Source organism: Corythoichthys intestinalis, chromosome 5, assembly GCF_030265065.1.
Source record: "Corythoichthys intestinalis isolate RoL2023-P3 chromosome 5, ASM3026506v1, whole genome shotgun sequence".
Taxonomy (NCBI): Eukaryota; Metazoa; Chordata; class Actinopteri; order Syngnathiformes; family Syngnathidae; genus Corythoichthys; species Corythoichthys intestinalis.
In genome coordinates, this window is record NC_080399.1 from 44,245,896 (window position 1) to 44,268,683 (window position 22,788).

Sequence of the window (22,788 nt, forward strand, 5' to 3'; positions counted from 1 at the left end):
AAGCTTCTTAAACCTGCCGCTGTCAACACTCTATGAGGTCGCATTTGACAGCATTCTGCCGTGGTCCTCCTCGCCAGCTATTTGCTCGCCATTCACTCTCGTTTGCATTTGATCGCTACTTTGATACACTCCCACTTTTTTCGGTGAGGTCTTTTGTGTTTATTCGTTATTGGATCGTTTTTGTTCATCACTGTAAATAAGAGCATTGAAGCAAGTAAGGGTAAGTCGCCATTTCTGTTCAACCCGTTTTCTCCTGTTTTGTATAGAGTAGGAAGTTAGGTTAGAAGCTGTCTTTTCTTTGTTCCTTTTACATGTTCAGGGTTTAGTTAGCGGCTGGGGTTTAAGTGGAGTTCCTTTTGTTTGTTGTTTTGGCCTGGGCTTACCCTGAAGTCACGCTTCGTCGGCATTCTGTACATATTCATTGCGAGTTTGAGATGTTGTGTAAATAAATTTGTGTCCACTCGTACATTAGTGTGGCTTGGTTTATGTTACGCCCTTCGCGAGCCGTCCTTGGCATGTAACAGATGGTGAGTCAGTCATTTGGTTCTTTTATCATTCAATTGACTAGTTTTATTGGGAAATTAGTTGGAAAGTTATTAGCCCTGAAGTTGTTGGTTCCTCAGTTAGGTGGTGAGTCAGTCGCTTGGTTCATTGGTCATTCAATTAACTAGTTTTATTGGTAAATTAGTTGGATAGTTATTAGCCCTCAAGTAGTTGATTATTTGGTTGGATGTTTATAGACAACTTTCCGAGGTACTTCCGCTTTACTTCCACATTTCTGCTCACGACGTTCGTTTTATACTTTCTCTAACCAAAACAACAGTGGAGCTGGAGCGGCATCCCTCATCAAAATCCCTCAAAAAAGACAAATTGGAAATATCGCATCCATCTGCCATCATCACGATATGGGAGGACAACATGTTCATGAAAGCAGACGGGGAATCAAGACCATGCCACCACAAAGACCAGGTGTTTATGTAGCCATGTTGCTGCTGTGTTATGTTCAATTTGACAACAATTCTGTGTTTTGCATCACAGCTGAGACATCATTAATTTTGCTTTATCTAGTTATGCAACGATAAAGAAATGGAGACCAAACACTCATCTACTACAGTCAGTACCAAGTCACACGTGCTTCTTGCTCGAAATGCATAAATGCTAGTGTTACAAGTTTTTGTTTTGTTTGTTTACAGGCGGAAAACGCTGTTTGGCAAGAGAAGACAATTTGATATGCCTCACAACAACACTTAATGTACGGTGGACATATATCGAGACTACGTGCATTCTACCTTGATGATGGAAGGCTCGACCTTCGCTTCACCTTAGGTAATATTTTTCTAATAATTTTATAAATTGTGATTTATTGACCTGTTTTTCACACACACCAATCGTTAAAAAAAAAAAAAAACAAGAAATGGAATCATGTTGTCCAAAAGTTTTATTGTGATCAATATTTGCAATGAAAAGAATGGCATAGTATTTGTGTTTATATGTACTTGTGTGATGAGCTCATAATACCATAACTATAATCTAAACAGATAAACAATACCTTGTAGTATTTCCTTGTAAAAACAAAATCTGTGTCAGCCGTTCTGTATTCGTCAACAGTAGTATTATCTGTAATTTTGCCTCATTTTGGTCACTCAAGTGGCCGGCGTATCAAATTACTTGCATGTTAACACAGGCTGCACACTTTGTTAGAATCTTTACGTCGTGCTGAATCCATTTTTGGAGATTCCATGGGTTTCTCTCGTTTGATTTTGCAGTTTTAGCTTTGTCTACACACTGCTTACTTCAACCACACTTCATGTTGGTCTGTCTAAACTGAAAGTCCTAAGCAGAAAATGTCAAAGATGGCGCCGCCCATGTTTCGCTCAGAAAACTTGTCTATACAGTGGATCATTGGGTTCCTTAGTCGGTCGATCAGTTGGTTCATTTGTTTGTAGGCAACTTAGTGGTTTGGTTAATTGGTCAGTCACATGGCTCCTTGGTAGGTCAATTAACCAAGTTGTTCTATCGGTTAGTTAGGCATTCACTTGGTTCAATTTTTGTTTCATTGGTCAATTTGTTGCTCGATCATCCCATCTGTCAGCTTATTTATCCACTGAAGTAGATCCCTCATTTTCATTAAAGCAGATTACGCCACCTATGCTTTTGTTGTCATGTTGTCTTGGCAACGAGCAAAGCCAGGCGACTTCTCTTGTATCTCATTACTTGCCGCCGTCGCCTCATAACTGAGCTCTTAGCTGAAAGCTGCTGTGAATGTGACCTTTGAACTGCATACGGCCTGACAAGGACCCTGAATAGAAACCCAGAATGGAAACTTTAACCCTTTTGGCATCACATGAGAGGATCCTGTTCGATTCCTGTTCATCGCGCTTTTATATTTTTCCTATCTGAAATTTTCCACACTCTGTAACAAACATTGAGCTCATGAATATTAGCAAGTTTATTAGGATTCAATGCACGTGCTGGGCCTCTATTCACCATTTGATCCCTTTGTTGCTGCAGCCTCACAGCTCACGTTTTAAAGTTGACCGCACTAAAAGCATTGCCTCGGACCCGTCAACATATTTCCTATCAACTCCTTACAAGGCCCCTGATTGGTTCAGTTCATTACAAGTTTGTTGGTTGTTTACATTGCACACTGTCTCATTCATATAATGTACAAAGTAAATGCAGTACACATATATAAAAATGTTTATGGTAAATCTGGAATAATAACATGGTCACGGTTGCTCTTCTTGGAGGAGGTCGTTCTCCCGGTACAGGATGAAGCTTCGCAGCCGGGGAGGGAAAAGTGGAGAATTCATAATCTCGGCGTTGTTCAATCGCTTGAGGGTCAAACATCTTCGGATCAACAACCGACACAAATGAGACAGCGAGCGAGGGCTACCTGCACATCAACACACATGAACAAGTGAATGTATGACGACAGAAGCATGTAAACCTGTGAACACATGAATGCGTCAACACATGGGGAGGAGAGAGCAGACTTTCATACATGATTACATAAAGACAGGAAGATTCGATGCCATGACATTTGAGAAGGTGACTAAACAAAATACTTGAAGGTGAGGATAAACTGAGTGACTACATGAATGTATAATAACTTGCAGGCCACACAGACCGCCACTGACTGAGAACGTTGCAAATGTGAGTCCACTCAGGTTGCTTCTGGAGGATTCTCGTGAGTTTAGAGCAAATGCGCACTCGGTCAACGTAGTCAAGCAGCATCTGCACGACGCGCCCAGCCAAGTGCGCCAGACAGCACAGACTCATGAAGTCGCAGAACTGGACACACACACACACACACACACACAAAACATGTAATGTGACTTTCTTTAGGATTCTGATTAAGGTGGCGTTTTAGGTGGGCAACCTGCTGCCTTTCATGCCATTAATGAAATATGAAAAGGCTTGCCTCAACTGGCCTGTTTGGTGAATATTAGCAAGTGTTGTGCTTGTTTTTTTCAGTTTAGAATATATATAAATTATATTTAAATTGAATTGTCTTCCAACAAGAAGAAGTGACATGAAATTCATAATAATTATTCTCTCCTCAGGGTTTTTTCCACAAACAAAGAGAGTCTGATTTCTTCTTTAAAAGAATCTTTTAGATGTATTCAGGGGAAAAAAATCATGGATTTTTTTTTTTTCCCCAGAAAAAAACTTGATAAAAAAAAAAACCTCTTATCGCTGAAGAAGTCTAATTTTTTAGTTTGTTTTTGTTCGTACTTTGTTCGTTAAAACACCTTTTTTTGTCTTTTTATAAGTCCCATTTGGAACAACGAACTACAAAGGAATCCCTTTTTTTTCTAAATTTAGCAAGAAGCCTAAAACTGAAAGTAAGGAGCATGCACTAACGGGTATCTTCTCGTCGTCGGGCTCGCAGCAGTTGTCGTCATCATGATGACAAATGAAGCATGTCTCGGCCTTGTAGCCAGCGTTGAGCAGCATGCTCATCATGGCGGCATCCTTGAGGCAGTATTGTAGCGCAGTCGGGAAAAGCGTGTCGCTCACGGCACCAAAGTAGCGATTGACGTCGGCTTTGGCGTCCAGCAGCATTCGCACGATGCGGTGGCGGCCTGAACGTACAGCCACCAGCAGACAGCTGAGCGGGTCGAGGTCAGGCTTAGCGCCAGCATCCAGTAGCAGTCGCGCGCACTCTGTGTCGCCGTTGGACACGGCGAAGTAGAGGGCGCTCTGGCGCATGTCGCCGTAGTTCCGCGAATGGAGGGTGCTCATGCGGTAGTTGACATCGAAGCCGCGCGATAGCAGCAGTGCCAAGCAGTGGCTCTGCCCGCCCTCGGCCGCTGAGTGCACCGGACTCTGGCCTGCCTCCTTCAAGGCCCGCTTGCTTGTCACCGTCAAGAGGAGCTTCACAGCCCTTCAAGCACAGGCAGGCTCAGGTTAGATACAAATCATAATCGTCAATCTTTCCCACAATTATTCATTTCTCATCCAAACAGCCATCTCTCTAAACCACCTACGCAGAATTTGATCTAGAGCATTTCAAGCATAGAACCGTCCGTCCGTCCGTCCATCCATCCAATCCATCCATCCATCCATCCATCCATCCATCCATCCAATCAATCACTCAATCAACTGACTCGTAGTGTCCTGCATAGGCGGCCTTGTGTATGGGTAGATGTCCAGTAGCGCTAGGCAGGTTTGGGTCGGCGCCATTTTCCAACAACAGCTGAATACAGAGGGTGTTCCCTGAGCCAGCTGCATCCAACAGGACACTTTCGCCGTTACACGCCTGCGAGTTCACCCTGCTACCTGAACAACAAACAGTCAGAAATAATATCTATGGCAACATAACACGGAATTGGGTAAAGACAGCCTTTTGATTTTCAGGTACAATATTAATCTAAAATCTAAACCTAAAATCCCAATATAGCGATTGAAAGTAATCAGTTCATCATTTTGACCCTCAGGTCAACTAACTAGTGGCGATGATTCCCAGATAGCCTACACCAGGGGTCCCCAAAATGTTTCAGATCGGGCCACAGTGGGTTCTGGATTTTTTTCCAACAAAACAGGACGAAACCTTTGCACCAATTTGGTGTTTTACATTCGTAATCAATTGAATGTAGTCAGATGATGCTTTTTTGCAGAAACCTCATTTGTTATACGGTCTGTGCTCCATCGGTAGGAACAAAAACCAGGACCCACAGCGGCTCTTCACAACTTTCCAACTTCATACAGTAGTGCAAATTTATGTGACACAGGCTCGCTTTTGATTTGATTGTTTTTCTTTTTCATTTTTTTTTTAAACAAAAAAAAAAAATTTATTTGCCCCAAACTCAAAGAGAAAAGAGTCAGTGACGAATCCAGTACTTCTCAAATAGTGGGACGGGCCCCTCAAGGGGGGCGCAGAGTGCTGCTAGGGGTGGAGCATGTGACCTTGGAGAACATACTTTTTTGCCAAACTAGAATAAAGTGTAATTGCACATCTGCTGAGTGGGTGGCAGTGGCGCTCTCATTTTCAGCATGTGCGCAGTATTTTTGAACCAAACGAGCACAAAGATAGGAGCCCTGGAGATATGAAAAGCTAAGACAAAGAAATATGACGAAGCATATGTAGCCTTTGGCTTTTGACTTTTAGTACAGTGGGAGACGAGGAAAGACCAGTCTGTTTACTTTGTCTAAAAATGTTCGCAGCGGACAGAAGGATTTTTTTTTTTTTCAGCAAAAAGGTGCCGAATATTGCCAACAATCGACCCGCTTTGTCAGTGTTACATCAGTAAACCAGCGAGCACTGTCAGCATCGCATAAGGTGGCATACCAAGTTGCTCAATGCAAAATAACCCAACACCACAGCAAAGGAGCTGATACTGCCTGCAGCAAAAATTAAAAAACTGTGTTTCTGTCCAATGATACTGTCGTTTTTGTTCTATTAATTTTTGTTTTTTTCAGTCTAATGGTTTGGCATGTTGCTAATCAATTTGACTTTATGATTATTTTTTTATTTTATTATTATTATTTTTAGTATCAAACGGTCAGAAAAGGTATCTTGAGTCTATTTTTACAGTATGAATGTGTGCTTTTTTTTAACACTGTTTTTTTTCTTCTTTAATATTAAAAAGGACACAATGTTATGCATAAGAATTTTATAGACGAATGATACTATAGTATATTTACAGTGGCGGCAGAGAATTGGGGGGGTGGGCGCAGAATGTTTACGTCTTCCTGTGAGGGGGTGTAACAGAAAATAATTGAGAAGCACTGGACTAATCCAAGAAGAGATATGTCTACATCGCCCTCTTGTGGTTGGCTGGGGTGGTTACTGGGGTGTTTGCACACCTGTATTATCCCAGCGTCAGTCAATGTAAACAGTGACGTGAGCTGCTATGTGCTGCGGGCAGCACACCAGAGCAATGGCGGACATAGTACTTCCTGTCGTTTTACGCAGATTAGTCTGTATTCGAATCTTGCTTACGTAGCCTTTGATATATGTAAACTGAAGTCCAGTTGACGTAAAGTTTTTAATTCAAACCATTTTTTGAACTACTTTTTGGGTTGGTGGTGCGTCCCCTCTTCCCATCCATGAAGGCCGGTTGATGGGAGCGCGGGTGGCCCAAGGGACCACCCTGGATCCCTGGGGGGTGACGATGGCCCCTTTGCTGGGCCGCGGGAGAAGGGATGGGCTGCACTGATCCCCCCACCGTGGCAAAATTGGCATTTAGTATATTTTTATCCACGATTGCAGATCGTAAATATGAAATTATGTGTCTTTTAACTTTATTACGCAAGATTTTTTCCACTGGAATGCACATAATTAATGTATTATTATCTATCCCTTAAACTTAAATCCACTATATTTAAAATGGTTGACTTGAAATTTCAAATTCTGCCCACTTTTTTTCACAGTGTAGGGGTTTTTCACACTTTGTAGGGGTGGCGTGGCTCAGTGGTAGAGTAGTTGTCCCCCAAACCAGAGGTTGTGGGTTAGATTCTCCGCCCTGATGAACTCATCTAAGTGTCCTTGAGCAAGATACTGAACCCCACATTGCTCCTGGTGCTGCGTCACCAGTAGGTAGATGGCGAGATAGTGTAAAACGCTTTGAGCGCCTTGAAAGGTGGAAAAACGCTATATAAGTATAACACCATTTACCATTTACAGTGGAGGGAATGATAAATAATACCGAAGACATTCAGAATCGGTCATCATTCCTCACTACTGAATGACAACAAAGGGATTTTAATCAGACTTTTAAATTACAAAACGAACGTACCGCAGTTGAGAAGGATCTCAACGATTGCGACATGCCCTTGCTCGGCTGCGGCAGCAAGAGGTGTGACTCCATTGATGTCTTTGTTGTTGACGCGCCCCCCATTTCTTAGGAGCAGCATGAGGACGTCGACATTTCCCGCCTGTGCCGCCTCGTGCACCGCTGTTCGCTTCTTGGCGCACACTTGATCTACCCAAGCACCGTGACGCACCAGTGCGGCTGTCATCTCGTATGATGACACATGTGCTGCTGACATGGGAGACAAAAAAGCGCAACATACGTAGTTATCATTCGAGCTATGTATTGCAATCTAATCCAATATGACAAAAGCATATTGCAACACGCATTGCAATATATCAGGCAATACTTATCCAACATTTTTTTTTTATATAGATGAATGAAAAACAGACCGTATTTGACTCATTCTATTTATTGCCTGCTATCCTACTGCAAATTGTTTTTCTTTTTAGGAATCATTGTAAGATACCTTTAACCATATACAGTGGGGCAAATAAGTATTTAGTCAACCACCAATGGTGCAAGTTCTTCTGCTTGAAAAGATTAGAGAGGCCTGTAATTGTAAACATGGGTAAACCTCAACCATGAGAAACAGAAGTGGAAAAAAAAAACAAAATCACATTGTTTGATTTTTAAAGAATTTATTTCCAAATTAGAGTGGAAAATAAGTTTTTGGTCACCTACAGCTACCTAAAAGACACCTGTCCACAATGTCAGTCAGTCACACTCCAAACTCCACTATGGCCAAGACAAAAGAGCTGTCGAAGGACACCAGAGACAAAACTGTAGACCTGCACCAGACTGGGAAGACTGAATCTGCAATAGATAAAACGCTTGGTGTAAAGAAATCAACTGTGGGAGCAATTATTAGAAAATGGAAGACATACAAGACCACTGATAATATCCCTCAATCTGGGGCTCCATGCAAGAGCTCACCCCGTGGTGTCAAAATAATAACGAGAATGGTGAGCAAAAATCCCAGAACCACACTGGGGAACCTAGTGAATGACCTCCAGAGAGCTGGGACCATAGTAACAAAGGCTGCCATCAGTAACACAATGCGCCGCGAGGGACTCAAATCCTGCATTGCCAGACATGTCCCCCTGCTGAACCCAGTACACTTCCAGGACCATCTGCGGTTTGCCAGAGAGCATTTGGATGATCCAAAAGAGGACTGGGAGAATGTGTCATGGTCAGATGAAACCAAAATAGAACTTTTTGGTAGAAACACAGGTTCTCATGTTTGGAGGAGAAAGAATACTGAATTGCATCCGAAGAACACCATACTCACTGTGAAGCACGGGGGTGGAAACATCACGCTTTGGGGCTGTTTTTCTGCAAAGGGACCAGGACAACTGATCTGTGTAAAGGAAATAATGAATGGGGCCATGTATCGAGAGATTTTGAGTGAAAATCTCCTTCCATCAGCAAGGGCATTGAAGATGAGACATGGCAAGGTCTTTCAGCATTACAATGATCCCAAACACACAGCCAGGGCAACAAAGGAGTGGCTTCGTAAGAAGCATTTCAAAGTCCTGGAGTGGCCTAGCCAGTCTCCAGATCTCAACCCCACAGAAAATTTGTGGAGGGAGTTGAAAGTCCGTGTTGCCCAACGACAGCCCCAAAACATCACTGCTCTAGAGGAGATCTGCATGGAGGAATGGGCCAAAATGGGCCAGCAACAGTGTGTGAAAAGCTTGTGAAGAGTTACAGAAAACGTTTGGCCTCCCTTATTGCCAACAAAGGGTACATAACAAAGTATTGAGATGAACCTTTGGTATTGACCAAATACTTATTTTGCACCATGATTTGCAAATCAATTCTTCAAAAATCAAACAATGTGATTTTCTGTTGTTTTTTTCCCCACATTCTGTCTTTCATGGTTGAGGTTTACCCATGTTGACAATTACAGGCCTCTCTAATATTTTCAAGTGGGAGAACTTGCACAATTAGTGACTAAATACTTATTTGCCCCATGGTACAGTTGCTAGGCCGAAATGTTTGACATGTCAACTGTGTGAAAATCTTGAAAAAAAAAAAAAGTGACATCATTATTTTAGTTTGCATGTCGAGTTCAATCAGGCGTCTAGTATCCATTTTTCTATTCTCGCATCTCTCTTTGAACAAGAATCAAGCATGTGCGTGACTTTGACCTGTAAAGTCACATGGTAAGATGGACTCTGTAAGCGAAAATTGCAGAAGAAACTAAATGGATAATCATGAAGTATTTTTGCAAGGCTATTTATGCAACATACAGGGTGTTCCAAAATGTTTGACCCCATTTCGTAGTCCAATAATTTTGTCAATTTACGTTGAAATGACCTCAAATTTTCACAGCTTGTGTAGAAACGTTTTTGTGTGTAACATTTGATGTTCTGCCTGAGAGATGGATCGGTTGAGGTAGTGAAGAAGAGAATTTGCTTCTGAAACGGTCACCACGATCACCCGACCTTTCTCCGTGTGATTTTTTTCCTCTGGGGTTATGTGAAAGGTTTTTGTCCATCCCACAGCACCGAGACAGTGCTCATCAGAGTCACCAATGACCTTCTGATGACCTCTGACTCCGGTTCTACTTCTCTCCTTATCCGTCTCAACCTCTCTGCTGCTTTTGATACTGTTGATCATCACATCCTCCTTCACCGCCACCAACAGGATATAGGTATCTCTGGCACTGCCCTTAAATGGTTTAATTCATACCTGACGGGAAGGACCAAGTTTGTAGCCCTAGGGGATGCTAAATCCCGCCCCAACACTGTTATCTGTGGAGACCCCCAGGGCTCTGTGCTCGGTCCAACCCTCTTCACCATTTACATGCTACCTCTCGGTCGTGTCGTCAGCAGGCATGGAATACAATTCCATTGTTATGCTGACGACACACAACTGTATTTCAAGGTCACTCCGTCCTCCACCCCCTCCTCCTCTGTTTCTCAACTTGACTCCTGCCTGGAGGAGATAAAGGCTTGGATGAGTAAAAACTTCCTGCATCTGAACAGCTCCAAAACAGAAGCTATTCATATTGGTACTCCTCACCAGCTCCGTTCCGCCCCCATTTCCTCAGTTTTGTGGAGTGGCTTACGTGTCACCATGCTTTGATCTAGTCCAAGTGAAGGGCTTTTATTCCTGAGATAGGTGCCATTTCATATTTAAGGTAGATGGCTCATCGAATCACAAAATCAGTTTCCTTTTTCGGCCACAATTTTTCCTTCTCCCCTTCTGTAACTAATTTGGGAGTCAGGTTTGACCCCCATCTTAGTTTTATCAATCATATCAATTATACGTGTCACCATGCTTTGAGCTAGTCCAAGTGAAGGGCTTTTGTTCCTGAGATAGGTGCCATTTGATATTTAAGGTAGATGGCTCATCGAATCACAAAATCAGTTTTCTTTTTCGGCCACAAATTTTCCTTCTCCCCTTCTGTAACTAATTTGGGAGTCAGGTTTGACCCCCATCTTAGCTTTAACAATCATGTCAATTATATTTGCAAAACCTCCTTTCACCTCCGCATTATTGCCGAACTCCAGCCATCTCTCTCCCATCCTGCTGCAGAGAGACTTGTCCATGCCTTTATCTCCTCCAGGTTGGACTATTGTAATGCACTCCTCATCGGGGCCCTGGCAAGAGCCTACAAAGGCTCCAGTATGTCCAAAACAGCCCTGCCAGGGTCCTGATGAGGGTGCGTAAACACGAGCACATCACCCCCATCCCTTACACCCTACACTGGCTCCCTGTTCACCTCCATATTGAATTCAAAATCCTCGTTCACACCCATCACTGTCTACACGGTGTAGCCACCACCTACCTCACTGAACTCCTGACACCAAATACTTCAGCCAGAACCCGGTCAGGCCAACTGCACCGTCTACTCCCGCCCAGGACTCGGCTCAAGACTATGGGCAACAGGGCCTTTGCAGCTGCTGCTCCCTGTCTGTGGAATGCCCTCCCAGACCACCTCAAAGCCCCGCAGACAGTGGATGCCTTTAAAAAAGGTGTAAAAACTTACCTTTTTAAAAAAGCTTACACTGGCTAATTTTATCTGTCTTATTTTATCTGATTTCTATCTAATTTCATCTATGTTTCTGTCTATTTTTCCTTTTACCCTAATTTCTGGACTATAAGGCGCACCTGACTATAAGCCGCCACCCACCAAATTTGACACAAAAAAGGCATTTGTTCATAGATAAGCTGCACTGGACTATAAGCCGCAGCTGTGCTCACTGTATTATGGGATATTTACATCAAAAGATATTAACCGGAAACACTTGTTTTGACAGCGGCATCATAAGACTGTCATAAAACCAAATGAATCATTATGAAGCTTTGAACCAATTGGCTGCAAAGCTTGAACCAATTGGCTGCAAAGCTTCATTAATTCAAGAAGCGTCATTTTGCCATCACTTCCCGCATGGGGGAGACAGTGAACCTCTGCTGCCACCTGCTGTCAACACCTGTCATCCAACATGCCTCCTAGCATGCATTGCAGCTCTGCAGATGTAAATAACATTCAAAATTCATGTTCTGTGCTAATAATTTCTTCGGTTATTATTCCAGTTGTTTCATTAATTGCAAGTTAGCTACTTTGACTGTGGCGCTATAAGACTGTCATAAGACCATCATAATTATGACATGACACTGCCATGAGCATTAATGAATGCTTATGAGAGATGTCAAACTATCTCACTTTTGACTGCATGTAAAAGATCCGAGCTGGACATAGAGTTGGTGATATAATTTGCCGGATGACAGTTAGTGACATCTGTCATAATCATTCATTGATGCTCATAATAGTGTGATGTCATAATTATGGCTGTCTTCTGGCAGTCGCCAGACTGCACTTTACTTGACGCCACTGTCAAATAAAGTTTTAGCTTTATTTGACGCCGCTGTCAAATAAAGTGTTAGCTATTAACCCAAATAAATCAACATATAAGCCGCACTGGGCTATAAGACGCAGGATTCAAAATGAGGGAAAAAAGTAGCGGCCTATAGTCCGAAAATTACGGTACTCTTTTATTCTTAGTCTTTTTATTTTTTTTTACATGGTAATGTGCACTTTGAGATTTGTTTTTCAAATGTAAAGTGCGTTATAAATAAAATGTATCAAAGGACTAGTCTTCGTACGTCCTTCCAGCTAACACTGAATAACTGAACTGGAAACTGTTACCGTAGACATGCTACAGCGAGTTTGGCACGAGCTCGAATACCGACTCAACGTGTGAAGAGTCACGGAGCTCATATTGAACACTTATGAAAATCTGTCATAGAACCAACAAATATTTGTACATTTCTTTGTAAATTTAACCAATAAAACTTATGACCTTCAACATAAAGTGTATTTAGTTTCATTAAGATCCATCGAGTAGTTTTCGACATATGGGCATTTAGAATGGAGTCAACAATTTTGGAACACCCTGTGTAACTGAATGTCATATTGCCAAATACGGATTTTGTCACTTCATTACATATACCGTATATGAGTATATATATATATGTATAATTACGTGTCACCATGCTTTGATCTAGTCCAAGTGAAGGGCTTTTATTCCTGAGATAGGTGTCATTTCATATTTACGGTAGATGGCTCATCGAATCACAAAATGTCTTTCTTTTTTCTTCAAGCATATCTTGATATCATGATGATTAATTTCGTATATGTGGTACTTATATGAAACCAGGAAAATAAAAATAACATTACAATCCTTTATCATTATAGTTGGGAAACTTTATTGGCCTAAACGAATTATCATGACAGGCCTAGTTAACCTTACCAAGCAACAGTGGCGCCTCGTTCTTGGTGTTGAGTACATTGGGCTGCGCCCCATGTTCCAGCAGAGTCCTGACGTTGTCGGTACGGCAGCTTCTCACGGCCAAGGTTAGCGCTGTCTCGCCGCCCTCCACTGCCCTGGCGTCTAGACCCATCTCACCTGCCACTGACAAGTCACAGGGTCACCACGTAAACCCTTACAGCTGCTCTAACCTAGCAGGTGAGCCGACATATGCGATCCTACCCCAAAATATGAATCAGATGTTATTTAGCCTGAGATCTTGTCAGCTGTCACCCAGGAGCAAACATACTCACACAAAGCACAAAGGCATTTGTGGAACGCTGCTGGAAAATATGTAGTGTGCTCCACTATTGACTCATATACAGTACGTGAGTACAAACATTGCTCACTTCAAGGAGAACCACAGAAAAACCAGCAAATGTAGCAACAAGGTGGAAAAAGACTGAAATCTAATGCTGAATTAACGCACGCAGAGATTCCCAACTTCAAAGCTAACAAAGTCAAATGCAAATACAAAAAAATTGATCTTAGGGATGAATAACTGGGTCTTGTACATTTCCAAATCAAAATTCAGGATTTTCCCACTTTTCGCACGAACCTAACATTTCATACAAATGCGGTACTATCTCAAGGGTTATTTTGTTTGTTATTGCATGTTGCTAATGGCTAACTGAGCAGCAGGTTGTATTCAATAAAAATGTGAAATTTAGACTTTGACCTTTATTGCACTCAACCTTTCTGCAATTTGAGAAAATGATTGTCCTTTATGAGCATGCATGAAATATTGGCACAGGTTTTGACTTAGAACACTATGCCACTTAAACTTACTGCGTTTTAGTATAATGATATGCCATTTATCAGGTTTCATTCAACATTTTGATTCGACAGTGATTTGGAGTGAGACCATTATTAAACTCAACCTTTCTGCTATTTGGATAATACAGTACACTGTTCTTACTTCATCTGCATGAAATAATGACGAATTTGACAGTAAACTCAATTGTTATTCATTATCGTTCACTGAATAGCCCTAACCTATCCAACAGTGCCTTACATGTCAGGATGGTTTCCAGGACCTCGAGGCTGGGTTGGTTGGCAGCTCGGTGGAGTGGAAGCCAGCCGCGTCCGTCCGCCTCCCGGAAGGCTGCCGGGTACCTCAGCAGTGTTCTCAGTGTGGATGCGTCACCTGGTTGCCATGGCCACATGATATCAGCAGCAACACCAGAGGGTGTCAGTCATGCCTTATTCCTGTTTCTTACCTTGCTCGATGGCGGCAAATACTCGTAGTTTCACCTCGGTAGTTGATGCTAAGCTAATCAAGAACAGGAACAGGGGAAAAAAAGATTTTTTTACACATATACAGTGGACCAAGATATTTTCTTATAAATTCCTGTTCATTGATTTTTAGGGTGTCTGAGAGATTTTTTCTAAACCATAATCACTTAACGGGCAATAGTACAGTATATAGAAGAGTACATAGAGTAATTGATTATTGGGCTAAAAAAATTAATTAATGAATGAATGAAACAGACGGACGATTTCATAGATCCATTTCATTTCTATGTAGAGATTTGTAACGAGTCCAGTTTATTGCTGGCCCCGCATTGAACCTCCTGACCTCACGTAAACACCAGTGGTGGTTCTAGGATTTTTCTGAAACGGGGCCCTCAGGGGCCAAGTGTCGCTGCCGTCTTTGTTCAGTGTTTGTTTTGGCCAACAGGCAATACGCAGATTATGCTGCATGTGGCGGTAAAAACATCTTTGCTTGACACTGTCACGCTGAGATGAACCAGTAAAGTTACAACAATTCGTAACAATTCGTACTGAATCATACTCTGTGCAAGTAAGGATAATTTTCACCACTTTTTTGAAAAGCCATTTTAAACATGAAATGCAGTATTAATATATAACATACTATACAATAGGCCTGAACGATATTGGGAAAAAAAACTATCATTGCAATTTTTGGGGGTTTGCAATACATTGCGATATTATATTGCGATATTAAAACTAGAAGAATTTTCAAAAGACAACTTCAATATCTCTGTTTGGGATAGGCCTCAACGATATTGGAAAAAATTAACTTTGCATTATATATTGCCAAGGCTCCACATAACAACACAAAATGTAGGTACACCCATTTTCATTGCGTTACCTTTAACACTATACTTCGCCACTTCCAGGATCGCCACTGTTATGCACAAGCAATCCTGGTTGCGGCTTCCAGGAAATATTCGCAGCGCTACACCATATGTTTCTATTGTTATTGTATTATTGTATTGTTATTTTCCAAGTAGTGCAACTGAGCATCGATTGTAACATCCCACGTAATGATGTCAGGCTTTCGTTGTTGTTTTCTAAAGATTTTTTCCAATCACAACTCGGCGACTGCTCGTAAAAGCTGAGCATGCTCTCCCTTCACTCTTGATCCCACGTGATGCGTTCAATTGCGTTGACGAAAAAAAAACAGTAATCACAAAATGGAGTTCCCGATCCCTGGTCTAGAAGGTGTAGTAATTTCAAAATTTCCGAGTTTCCGGGTCAGAGGTAAACTGTGCGGGCGATGACGTAACACATGAGGCTGCGCCTTACTACGCATACGTGGTTTGCGCAAATGCAGGCGTACCTTGCAGAAGCGGGGGCCTTAAACGTAGTGCAGACAGGTATAAAAATAGTCGGCGAAATACCCAGGAGAAAATTATCTGTCCTAGTGTAGACGTAGCTTCACTCCAGAAAAGAAGGATTCACAGATTGCCATGCTTTGTGTTAAAATGGGAACAGGGCACTCCAGGGGCCATTCAAATTAGAGGTGGGGCTAGTGCCTCTGTGACTCCACCCCTAACACCGCCAATGGTGAACATGCACAACTTGTTTTTATTATGCCAAACTATGCATGAATACCATGCGTTTCAAATGAAAAATGACCAGTTGCAACTGTCAATGTGGCTATTGGGATTGGTACGGACAATGCAGCTAGCATTTGGCAGGTGTCAACTTCATCACTATATTCCAGGATTTTAGAAAGAGGACTATATGTACGTATAGTTGCGTCTCGAGCTGAAACGGTTCGGAAACACATCAATTCTTGGAGCTCGATTTTTTTTTTTTTTTTGTCTCAGGACTGATAATTGGATTAATGAATTGCGGAATTAAATTTGCTACTCTTCCGTTATTCGAGGACAGACCAGAATAAAATTTTGTAAAGATATTCTATGGATAAGTACGCATCCTCTAAGCTGGTGGCACGGGAAGTGGGGGGCTGAGGGTACTGCAGCATCCCTTGGTGTTAGGGAGTGTTGGTATTTTTTCCATCCATCCATCCATCCATCCATCCATCCATCCATCCATCCATCCATCCATCCATCCATCCATCCATCCATCCATCCATCCATCCATCCATCCATCCATCCAACAGCATCTTTAGCTAGGGAAGCCCAGACTTCCCCAGCCACTTTTGCTTTGCTAAAAATAAATAAAACATATTGAAACAATACCGCATTTAACGTTGGTTGATTAAATATATATGTTGAAAAGGTATTATTATTATTATTATTTTTTTTTTTTTAATAACACCACCTGATACCATGCTTGCTACTGGGTCACATTGAATACAGCTATTGGAACAGAAAAATAAACTGTTTACAGAGGAGGTGCTAACATGACACAAAAAAATAATTAGCGATTTTTTTCTTTAAAAAAGCAGCAACATTTTTCTAAAATTCAATTTGAGGTGGAAAATGAAGATGATTGTCCTTGGTGGTCTTCAAATAGGTAAGAGATGCTTGCATTGTAGCCATATTATTATTTGTTGTTGCTGTTGAGCTGCTGTCTTGCAGAGCGCTGTTACGTAGATATTCGTGTGCAATTTATTTTAGTGTTGTGAAAAGGCGGTGTTAAACCGAAACTTATTGGCCCTTTTATTTTTCAAATGTGATCGTGTGTTATTGCGCCGTCTAGTTGTGGGGATTTGCATTATAATACACGGGCGCTTTAATTTCCGATACAAAAACTCCGACACATACTGTAGGTGAAATAAAATACTGTCTTTGTAGTAGCCAAGTATTAGTATGTGAACATACAGCATGCGTGTGTACTGCCATTGTGCACGCCTTGTATGGAGAAAATGCGCGAGCATGACAAATTTGGAACGAAATGGGGGGAAAACTAAAAAAGATCCTCAGCACTCCCTGCAGTGAGTGACTTCCAGCGCCCCTGCTCGGAGCCCTATTTCAGTTTTTTTGTTTGTTTGTTTTTTTGTTTTTGTTTCAGGCGTGATTAATTACATTCATTAATTACTGACTTATCGTTGCCTGTAGATTCCAAGTTAGCCAGTTAAGGCAGCTGGGTGCTCAAAGTTAATTTTGAACTTGTATTTCAGCAAAGACAGTTGAATTAAAACAACATAATGTTTTCATTCATTTCTTCTGACTAAAACCAAACAGTACAAAAAAAAAAAAACTAATATTCTCCCAAGAAAATAACACAAATTTCATTAGTTCTACCTAACCCAAAATTATTCATGAAAATATACAGTATATATAGTGAAAAAGGTGGATTTGGAAGCACGTACAGTACCTGGCGGCCGACTTGATGAAGGTCTCACAGCACGCGTTGTGGATGTCGTGCTGGATGATGTAACTGTTGAGTTCATCATTCCCCACGTCTTCATCCCCATCATCATCGGCCACATCGTTGACATATAAATTCATTACGCTGAGAGGAAATGGCACCACATTAAACACATTAAAAACATTTTTTTGGGGAGAGGGGGGTTAATTTTTATGTCTCTTTTTTTTGTTGTTGTTGTTGGTCAGTTTTCATCATTTTTTTGTTTTGTTTCGAGCTGTAGATATTTGAGGTATTTTGATGGTCTAATGCAGGGGTGTCCAAACTTTTTGAAAAGGGGGCCAGATTTGATGTGGTAAAAATGCGAGGGGCCGAGCTTGACTGACATCCTTTACGTAGAACAGTATTTTTAAGCAAATTTTAGCAAGCCATTCTGTGTGTCACATTTTCTTTATTATTTTTTAAAATTAATAATTTCAACGATCTCGCAACTAGCCTTTGTGGCGTTCTCTTTCGACTCTCAGGTTTTTGCGAAATACTGCTGCTGTGAAATCAAATCTTTCAGTTGGTTCAATTTCTCGCTGCGTTTCTTCCCTGTAATCTTGTCGTACATGTCAGCGTGTCTTGTTTGGTAATATCGCCTCACATTGAACTCTTTAAAAACAGCGACTGTCTCTGCAAATGGGGGAGACACAGTTGTTGCGTATTTTACTGAAGAAATAGTCCAATTTCCACCTATCCTTGAGGCGTCGGCCATCGCAGTCAACTTTTTCTTTTGTTGATTGTCGCCATTTTAGAAAATTTGAAGTAAAGGGTCACACGGGGTAATGTTGCTTAGAGTGCTGCTGCCTTTTAGTGGGTAAATGAGGAGCAGCATTTAGTGTGTAAGCTACTTCATATGCTGGTAGCAGTATTGCTGACCAATTTATTAAGTCTGTGTGCGGGCCAGACGTTATTTATTTTATGATAGAGGCTGGGGGCTGGATGAAATTTGACCACGTGCCGCATTTTTGGACATGTCTGGCCTAATGGTTTAGTGTGTTTTTTGTTTTGTTTTTACTTTCCTTTTTAGGTAGTTTCGATTTTGGAGGCTTTTAGGGATTTAGAATTTTTTGGGAGAGTTGGGGGGACATGTTTAAAATGTATGAACGAATGAATGAATGGATATCTTTTGAGAATTTTTTTTTAACCTGTTCACCAGTGAATTTTCATAAACAGGTGGGTATTCCATTAAGAAGGTTATGCGGAAAAAAAAAAAAAAATTGCTAGATGAGGGTAACCCTGCGTTTACATTCCATTTACAGTTTAATCTAAACACAGACTCATTAAACATGGCAACAGTTTCTGTGAGCATAACTTTCTCGCTGGCAGGCTGTCCTGAAGTTATCCTGCCCGCTGGCAGATTCTCTTGAAATATCCCTTACACCGTGAGAGAATCTTGTGACCCAGATTAGACATAGGCCTACTTTCATTTCATGAGGAATATCTGTTTGAACATATGACAGAGTATGACTGAGTATTGGGGCCAAACAAAGAAAAAAGGACTACAAAAATTAGTCAATTAGTCGTACTGTTAGTACTGCTAGTAGTTAGTAAGACTTACCTTAGCTGGGAGCTACGATGAATCATTGGCAAATCCTTCAAGTAATTATATTTTGATGTTGATGGGCCAAAATATGGAGGATTTACTTATTTGGGAAAGCGATTCTAAAATATGAGATACTCTCAATAATATGATTTTAACAGGGGTGCAATTTTTAGCTGTTTTTTCCCGCTATTGGATTGGATTTAAATAAAAATCAGACTTTAATCCTAGGCCGGTAAAAAGCCATGATCTTGAATCATAAATGTGTAATTGAATAGCATCTATGTTAGACCACTAGCGAAATATTTGTTCTTGCTCCCTGTTGCCCTGTATTAATATCTCCAGCTCAATGGTGCTGAAATAACTTGCCTCCATAGACTTCATAATCTATTGATTTAAGAATTTATTCACATGAATTTCAACGTAAAAAGCTCTTTGCTGTGGACTTGTGGTAAGGCGGCGCCACAGTGAACGTAAAGACGAGCCGCACATTCGCCATTAAGGATGGGAATTGATAGGATTTTTACGATTCCGATTCCATTATCGATATTGCTTAACGATTCGATTCTTTATCGATTCTCTTATCGATTCTAATTTGGGGAAAAAGAAAAACAAATGTTTTGATTGGCATCGAGTTTGTTTAATCAGAAGTCACAACCTTACAAACTCACAACGAGATCAAAAGAGGCCAAAAGCCTCAATGTTAACTGTGGCAATAAGTGGCAAATACACAAGAATGTGTAACATTTTACTGAAACATTTATCTAATAGAAATAAGAAATATTGGTATATATTGGCAGATAGGTTGTTGTTCTGCCTTTGGCAATATGTGTTAAAGCAGGGGTCCCCAAACTTTTTCCTGTGAGGGCCACATGACTTTTCCCTTCTCTGATGAGGGGCCGGGGTTAGTTTGTAAAAGAAAAAGTGTGACGATTGCAGAAGTGCATAAATGTAAAAAATTATTGTTTTTCAGAAAGCCACAATCAAATAACCCTTTCTGGATTCTTCACGGAATGAAAGTAAATAAAATAAAAATAATAGTATAATATAATAACAATAATAATAAAAACACTATTAATTAAATAGATAATAACCAAATAACCCTCTCTGAATTCTTCAAGGAAAAGGCCAGGAAATAAATAACACGATTGAGAAAAAATAAATAAATTCAAAATGGCCGGACCAAATGTGGAGGCGGGCCGTATTTGGGCCGCGGGCCGCAGTTTGGGGACTACTGGGTTAACGTGTATTATGTACCATTACATTGAAATGCATGCCTTTTAGTTTTTGTGGCGCTTACACGCTCAAGTGGGGGCGCCCTTGCGCTTCCTCACACGAAGAAGAACGCGCTCACATGAAGAAGAGCGCGCTTAGCATCCAAGCGAGTGAGCGAGTTAGTGAGAGAGGGAAACACTTCTACGAGCCTACGTTCTTTGTTAATGCTAATATCTACAGAGGCAACGCCTGTATGTATCATCTTTTGTGTTGTTGTTGTTGTGTTTCCACTCGCGATCGGACACTTAAATCCAGTTGTGTAGTGGTTTGAACGATGTGCTAATGCTAGCGAACGAATGCTAACCATTTGTTATTACTGTTATTAGCAGCTAATCATCGCTGATTTACGTTGATGTAAACCTGTTTGTTATTGGGGACGAAATTGATTTGTTTCATTTCTATTCTGAGTTTCACTCTTCAAGTGATGGTTGAATAAAGTCAACAAATTATACCAACGTCTTCTGCATCTCATTTGGGAGTTTAGCTAGCTGTATAGCCAGGACTGAGCCTTAGCCTCTCTGTGAGGACAGCGCAGTCGTATTCCCTCCCGATGCAGTTATCTCCACCTTGCAATGACTGCAAGTCGCTTTGTTGTAATTTTTCCTCGTGAAGTGAAGACATACTTTTGAGCGTTTGAACCTACGTGCTGTTATTGTTATGTTTATGGCTGCAATGCTCGTGCTTACCCGTCGTAACCTTTCATTTTCACACTCTTTCCTGGTGAAGTGTAGTCAAACTTTGGAGCGAGTGGTTCTTGGCGCCGTGCTAGTTTGATGCGTCTGGACAACAAGACACGTCACGACGCAATACGCGTCTTTAGGAATCGTTAAAGGGATCGTTAAGGCTTTTTCATTGTGACGTCGAGGCCTCGAAACACTCGGAACCGGTTCCGAATTGGAATCGGATTTCGATTCCCATCCCTATTCGCCGTATTTACGTAAAACAAATACTACCTGCACGGTTTCTTTTGCTTTTAACCAAGAATCGAGACTGTTTTACGTCCGTATCTAGAAAGAAGAGCTATCTCATACGCTTTTTATATTTGTTTATTTAGATTTGATACTAGCAAGTCACTTTTGAGATTTTAACTTATCATGCATTTCAAAGGGAAATGCTCTAAGGCATAGTCCAATATTTATTTTTTTGCAATATTCTATGTGCAATACTTACTCACCTGCAATATCCAAAGTCTTAACTGTCAAAGTGCTGCTACTTCACTCCGATTATTTACACTGCCTGAACATAGGGCTATGTCATATGCATTTTATATTTGTTTATTTAGATTTTATACTTGCAAGTCACTTTTGAAATTTTAACTTATGCATTGCAAAGGAAAATGCTCCAAGGCATGATCCAATATTCATTTATATGCAATATGCTATGTGCAAATATTACTCACCTGCAATATTCAAAGCCTTATCTGTCAAACTGCTGCTACTTCACTTCGATTATTTGCACTGCCTGAACATAGGGCTATCTTATACGCATTTTATATTTGTTTATTTAGATTTTATACTTGCAAGTCACTTTTAATATTTTAACTTATCATGCACTGCAAAGGGAAATGCTCCACAATTTCATTGTGTATAATCACAAAAGGGCTATTCTATTCTAAAAAAAAAAAAGTTGTGATTGTATATAGAAATTATTTGTAATCTATTTATATGTAATAATTGATTCTGCATGCTTTCCTCAAGTATTAGGTTTGTAATGTGAAAAATGAGTGATTTATTAGCTGTTAAAAACATGCAGTAAATCAAAGAAAAATAAGTTAGTATTTTGGGCAAAAACTCACATGATATGTTAAATATTGCTATCGATCCTGAAAATATAGGTGATTATCTCTGCATTTGGTGATTTTGTGCATAGAGTGTAAAATCTGAGAATTATATAGCCATTTTAAGTTTTGTAATACTTATATAAAAAATAATTAATTGGGACTTTATTCGGGAACGACTTTGAATTATTTGATGCCACTGCTCGTGGAGACTCATATATGGCTAAGGTAGGTGCCTGTTTTGGTTTTAGGTCGGTAGTAGCTTTGGTTTTGAAAATATTTGAATTTGAAGTTTTTTAAAAATAGGCCTCCTACAAATCGGCCCCGTTTCCCGTGTCATCTCAATAGGTTATGAAGTCTATGCTTGCCTCATAGACTAACCCTAACCCTAACCCAATCATGGCTCCATAGACCATGGCTTTTTATGGTGGTTGTGCATGCCCGTAACACCAGGTGAACTTACTCAGTGTTGATTTAATTAATTCAGACGTACTTTAGTACCAGGTAACCTTTGTTTCCATCTCAGCGTAAGTCAAGTCAGGG

The 22,788-nt window shown here is 40.8% G+C and overlaps 1 protein-coding gene across 2 annotated transcripts; it reads right to left on the reverse strand.

Moving 5' to 3' along the window:
• Positions 1-1,951: 1,951 nt before the first annotated feature.
• Positions 1,952-17,756, reverse strand: asb15a (ankyrin repeat and SOCS box containing 15a). Of its 2 annotated transcripts, XM_057837865.1 has the most exons (9): positions 17,618-17,756; positions 14,302-14,354; positions 14,097-14,228; positions 13,025-13,186; positions 7,245-7,490; positions 4,614-4,785; positions 3,868-4,390; positions 3,141-3,294; positions 1,952-2,896 (listed from the first exon to the last, which is right to left on the reverse strand). In XM_057837865.1, exons 1-9 carry the CDS (start codon positions 17,749-17,751, stop codon positions 2,730-2,732), a joined length of 1,743 nt encoding a protein of 580 aa, XP_057693848.1. In that variant the 5' UTR covers positions 17,752-17,756; the 3' UTR covers positions 1,952-2,729. The 2 variants fall into 2 exon arrangements, with proteins under 2 accessions (XP_057693848.1, XP_057693847.1); XM_057837864.1 differs by lacking the exons at positions 14,097-14,228; positions 14,302-14,354; positions 17,618-17,756 and adding an exon at positions 13,265-13,397.
• Between the last annotated feature and the right edge of the window lie 5,032 nt (positions 17,757-22,788).

Coding starts and splice junctions, on each gene's coding strand:
- asb15a (XM_057837865.1), bottom strand. CDS start 17,751: ATGAATTTATATGTCAACGATGTGGCCGATGATGATGGGGATGAAGAC. Junction 7,491..13,024: donor CGAGGCGCCACTGTTGCTTG/GTAAGGTTAACT, acceptor CTCCCATGTCAG/CAGCACATGTGTCATCATAC. Junction 2,897..3,140: donor TCACATTTGCAACGTTCTCA/GTCAGTGGCGGT, acceptor GTTGATGTGCAG/GTAGCCCTCGCTCGCTGTCT.